This window comes from Sinocyclocheilus anshuiensis, unplaced genomic scaffold (genome assembly GCF_001515605.1).
Source record: "Sinocyclocheilus anshuiensis isolate Anshui unplaced genomic scaffold, SAMN03320099.WGS_v1.1 scaffold1558, whole genome shotgun sequence".
NCBI lineage: Eukaryota > Metazoa > Chordata > Actinopteri > Cypriniformes > Cyprinidae > Sinocyclocheilus > Sinocyclocheilus anshuiensis.
In genome coordinates this window covers 224,739-230,496 of record NW_015542412.1, presented here as the reverse complement: position 1 = coordinate 230,496, position 5,758 = coordinate 224,739, and the positions used below count along the sequence as shown (strand labels likewise).

Below are 5,758 nucleotides of genomic sequence, written 5' to 3'. Positions count from 1 at the left end.
TGGAGATGCTGGCCGTGTTTCGAGCTCTGACACACTTCCTTCCAGACCTAAGGGGGCATCATGTGCTTGTCCGCAAAGACAACACATCGGTGGTCTCCTACATCAATCGGCAGGGGGGTGTGCATTCGCGCCCCTTGTACAAGCTGGCACGCCAGATCCTTCTGTGGGCTCAGGGGAAGCTGTGGCCGAGGCTTCGTCTGTACGCTTTTCCCCCGATCGCTCTGCTCCCGGGAGTTCTGGCGAGGGTACGCCGGGATGCGGTCCATCTGTTGCTAGTAGCCCCATTCTGGCCGGCCTGAGTATGGTTCTCAGACTTGGTGGTGCTCACAAGATACACACACAGGCAGGGACTTGGTAGTATGGCGCAGTGGGTATTCTCGTTCCCAAAGCGATCTCGACGCAGCTCGTGTTCCTGAAGGGGAACGTCTCTAGGTTACGTATGTAACCATGGTTCCCCGAGGGAACGAGACGCTGCGTCTCTTTGCCATACTCCCTGCATCCGTCCAGGCGCTACTTCATCGAAGCTAACTTGCGCTCTGCCGGATGCGCTTTTATACTTCCTGGCGCTCACGTCACCCCGCTCGTGACGTCTCGCTGCTCCATTGGACTGATTTCACACGTGCTTCAGAACGCGGTCACGCAGGGGCGTTCCCAAAGCGATCTCGACGCAGCGTCTCGTTACCTCCGGGAACCATGGTTACATACGTAACCTAGAGACGTTTTAGTCAGATAACAGATCAATGAAAAGCTATTTCTGTAGTTTCCTTAGTATAAAAGAGACAATATGACAACCCTAGACTCTGCAAACAGGTAGCTGGTGAAAACTTTACCACAGCTCTCTGGGAACATTGGAAGATGAAAGGAATATGAAACGTATTTGTTTTTGCAACACACTTGCAACCAAGGTGTCACCAACCTCTTTTTTTACTGGGTCATGAGCCCCGGTGAAATACTGCTGTGCCCTAGTATAATATTACAGTTAAATCCTTGTATGTCAATGGAGATTACCATATAACGACCCGAGAAGCAACTTTCTGACAGCATTTTAGCAGTTATGTTGTGTGTTTTCTATCAGCTGTTAATAATCAATAGATTCCAAATTCGTTAATTAATCATTTTTGGATCTAATCAGTCAAATGCCTTTGCAAAAGCATCTAGAACTGTTTGTGATTCAGTTCACACTCTAAATCATTTCCTGTGGTTTCTCACATCGAAATAGTAATGGGATCATTTGTAAAACAGAACCCAAAAAGGGCACTGGATAGGATGAATTTACCTAAGTGCGTTTTAGGAAACTAGGAAAAGTCTTCTATTGTTTCATCAGTGATACAGCAGATCTTTATTGTGCATGCAGCCTGTGAACAAATCTACAATAAAGAGATTGCATATCCATATATGCATGTCAGTTTATAAAAAGAGTATCAAAATACGGGGACACTTTTGGAAAAGGTGCCAGTGCCCCAGTATTGATTAAAGCCAAGAAACTCTCCAGATTTCAATACACTAATGGCACAAAAATTGTTTACAGCAGCTTTCAAAGTCCTCTCAGTAAGTTCCCTTTTCAGTTTGTCACTTTTATGGTATGTCAGGAAGTGTTGTTTTCTTAAGCCTGTATAACACCACACCAATTCATTGGCAGCTCCACCCACTATTTAAGCTTTATCTTGCTTCATCTGTAATTGCAGCAGTGAGTGTAGCACTCATTTTAGTGGCAGCAGTCATCAAAGCTTAGAATCTTCAGGGCCATTTTTTTTCAAGTTGAAGCAGGAGCCCAATCCATTCCCCTTCCAATATTCTCCATCTGAAGTGGCCTTATCTGGTGAGTCAATAGGAGCTGCACCCCACTTCGGGCTCCAAGTGTCTATGGATGTTCGCAGTCAGATGAAACACTTTATGAAACTTCTCCCTGAAGGAGCAGGGAAGCTAGATAAAGTAGAAGTGCAAAGTCATCACACCAGTCGCATCAGCTAGATAAAATACAAGTGCAAAGTTATCACACCAGTCGCATCAAGCTCAGGCTGGGGAGCCCTGTGCAGTATTTGGCACCTGGACAGGCGCTCACACTCAGAGGTACATAAATTGCCTAGAGCTGTTTGCAGTCCTCCTGGTTCTCAAGAGTTTTTATGCAGACATAGAGGACATTTCATGTCCTGATCTGAATGTATTGCACGGCAATGGTGGCATACATAAATTGCCATGGGGGAATTTGTTTGCACCAGATTCTGATTCGTTGCTTTGTTGTCTGTTCAGATCGTGTTCTATTCTGGAGCATGTTCTCTTTCTTTAGGGGATGAAGGATTTATCCTTCGAAGGTTCTGAGGATTTGGGACGTATTTAGAAAACAGAGGTGACCCTGTTTACCTCCTCAGAGACAACACACTTTCTCTGGTACTCTCTAACTGTGGCTCATTTAGAAGTGGATGCTCTGGTCCACAAATGGTCATGTGTTCCTTCCTATTCACTAGTGCTGTGCATCCACAGCCAGAGAGCTGGAAGCTCCCTGTATGGCCCTTGAGCAAGACTCCCTAGATTTTCAGGGGCTGTCCCATGCACTCTTGGATATTATTTGGACAGCATCCCAGCCTTCTCAATGGTTAAACAATTCTGTGTGCTGAAAAGGTTTTTACTTTGTATTCTTCCTCAGAGGAGAACTTGGTGTGCTGTATTTTACAAATGTTTTTGCATCTTTTTGCAGGGCTATTTCCCTCTGTGCTCAAGGACTCGAAAGGGTCAGCCGTATCCAAGTATCGGCTCTCACTGGGTGGTTGAGGTCATCTGTGAGTCAAGTAGTAAGCAATGACAAGTGGATGTGAAAGGTCATTCAACCAAGACCATGTCTTCCTCCTGTGTTTGATAGAAAGGAGTGTTTCTGGAAGGCACTGATTGCTGGATGGGCATGGTCTATAGCATGGATCTGTTCTCCCACTCTTCCCAAGTTTTCCTTTTAATAAAGTTGGTCATGTGATACAGTACGGTATAGATATAGTACGGTTTTATTTTTTGATATTGCAAGTGTAAAATGTGACTGTCAGTTTCATGTCTTTTAATTAAATGATACTGTACATACTGTATGCATACATTAAAGTATTTAAAGTATCAATTATAGTGTTACCACTGTCACCTGGTAGAGTTATAACTGTTTCTGGTATGAGGACAGTGCTAATCAAAGCGCTCCTTGTAGTGTTGTAGACCTGTCTAGGCACTAGGAAGCCATTAGGGGACTTACTTAATGTTCTGTGCTTGTCTCCATAGATAGCGTCCAATGCCTGAAAATGTAGAAGAGTTAATAAGTGAAGACACTGAGACAAATTAAGATATACATTTAAGATATACTGTTGCATGTTCTCAATACTTTAATGAATCAAGATCAATAAACGTTGCCTTTTTCACACCATACCCATAAAAAGCATGTAAAGTAAACTGTTTTGTGCTTTTACACTGGCAGCTTTTACATTCGTACAGAAAATATAGTTATAAATTATAAAATGGTTGCTGGGTGTTTGTAAATGAGAATTATTATAACCTGACCGTTAACAAAAAGGCTCATTGCCGAAACATTCTTGCACCCTTGTTTTTGCTACATATCAGGACTGGTTAGGTAGACAATGTGAAAGGTATAAACTGTTAATGTGTAAACTCAAATGATTTTGGAAGTAATTGTGAGATGAGTTTTCCAAGCACTATTTGTGTGGCACTATATAAGTGGCTGCCTTTGTAAACAAATGTTACAAATGTGATTAGGTTTTATTTATAATTTTTGCCTTAAAACAGACTGTTCTGCAGAGTTTAGCTCTATCCCTAATCAAAACCATTTGCCTGTAATTGTCAAGTAATCCTGATTACTTTGGTTGGATTTTTTTCTGTGTGACTGATTAGGAATGGAACTAAACTTTGCAGGACAGTGGCCCTCCAGGACCAGAATGGCAAACAGCTATCTATACAAACACTAGAAAGCAAGGTAGCTTACTTGGTGTTGGAAAAATAGAGCTTTCCACGACTTTTCACATAGCAGACATTTACACATAACACATGGAAATCTCTTATCACATTTTGACATCATATTGAGACATTAAGTAGCCATGAGATCCCATACTGATGAATAATGCTTTTGTTTACCTGGCTTCCAGGGGTAATAGGTGACAGGATGATATAATTGTCCCCGTTTGATGCTTTCACACAAACTCTAAGCGTCTGAGTGCTTGTCTTGCCATCTACTGCAGTCCTCCGTTCTCCCCACAGGATTCCCGCTCCACTCCCTCCGCCTCCCACTCCCTCTGAGCCGTTGACTACAGTCCTATGGCTGGTGCGGTGGTTTGTGGGCAGAGGCGGAAGCGGTGGCGTTCTGTCCCCCCTCTTGGCTTTAGCCGGGGAAACTGGAGTGTCATAGTTAGAAGACTTGTAAGAAGGATGATGGATCAACCCCTCGAATTTGGTCTTAACAGAAGGTCCCGTACGCCAGACTACCACTGTGATCTCACTGAGACTATTTCTGAAGAGAGCGAAAGATAAAAGAACAGAAGAAGAAAGGGAAGCAAACATAAAGAGGAGTTGATTCACAATTACAGAGTTTGTTTATGTGTACTGCCTTAGCTTGGAAGATTTCCATGTCAAAGAAGGCGGAGCCACAGAACACCTTATTATTAGTTAATCACCATGGACCAATGGTATTTTTAAGATGTTTACCAGGCAGAGTGAACTTTTCCAGAAACTTTCGCTTTGGCAAACTGTTTCAAAGTCCCGAAAGGCCCTGATATACTTCAAGCACAATCAAAGAACAAAAGGTTGTGACTTAATTTCGAACAAATTCAGAAACACAGTTCATTTGGAGTTCATTCTAGGTGTTCGAAACAGCTTGCCAAAGTGAAGTTTTCAGAATGGGTTGCTCATGCTGGTAAACACCATTGTTCTGTGACAATTTGGTAATAAGTAGGTGTGGCTCTGGGGCTCCACCTCCTTTGACATGGAAATCTTCAGTCCATTAAGGTTGGACATTTGTGAGCAAAAACAAACACTGGAGAGCTTATAATTTAAAGCAATACTTACAAAGCTATTATACTGTAAAGCTACTTGCTACAGCAATATATTGTATGAAGTGCTATATAAATAAATGTGACATGACTGGAATGCTGAACTGCAGAGCAGGTAAAAACATCCACATCAGAATCAGAATCAGAATCAGAATGAGCTTTATTGCCAGGTATGTTTACACATACGAGGAATTTGTTTTAGTGACAGAAGCTCCACAGTGCAACAGAATGACAGTGACAAGACAGGACATAGATAATAAAAAGAATAATATAGAAAATAGACAATATACAAAATAGCAAAAACACAATATATAATATAGACAATTATGTATGTACAGGTATGATATGTGTAAATTTGGAATGTAAAAAAAAGTATGTGTGTTAAATAAATGTATAATAGTGTTGTGTGTTCCACGTTTATTGTCAAGTGTTCATGAGATGGATTGCCTGAGAGAAGAAACTGTTCCTGAGTCTGGCCGTTCTGGTGCGCAGTACTCTGTAGCGTCGACCAGATGGCAACAGTTCAAAGAGGGAGTGGGCTGGATGTGAGCGGTCCAGAGTGATTTTGCCAGCCCTTTTGCTCACTCTGGATGAATACAGTTCTTGGAGAGTAGGGAGGGTTGTACCAGTGATTCGCTCAGCAGTCCGGACTATCCTACGTAGTCTTCTAAGGTCAGATTTGGTAGCTGAGCTGAACCAGACAGTTATTGAAGTGCAGAGGACGGATTCAA

At 42.4% G+C, this 5,758-nt stretch overlaps 1 protein-coding gene across 3 annotated transcripts in view; it reads right to left on the bottom strand.

Annotated features, from left to right (window-relative positions):
• Positions 1–5,758, bottom strand: part of LOC107693410 (regulator of G-protein signaling 3-like) — a 176,254-nt gene that overhangs the window by 136,519 nt on the left and 33,977 nt on the right. For all 3 annotated transcript variants that reach the window (XM_016492794.1, XM_016492796.1, XM_016492795.1), the window contains exons 5-6: positions 4,117–4,489; positions 3,227–3,266 (exon numbers count right to left, since the gene is read on the bottom strand). In XM_016492794.1, coding sequence (XP_016348280.1) covers positions 3,227–3,266; positions 4,117–4,489 — 413 coding nt within the window. The remainder of the gene's footprint in view (positions 1–3,226; positions 3,267–4,116; positions 4,490–5,758) is intronic.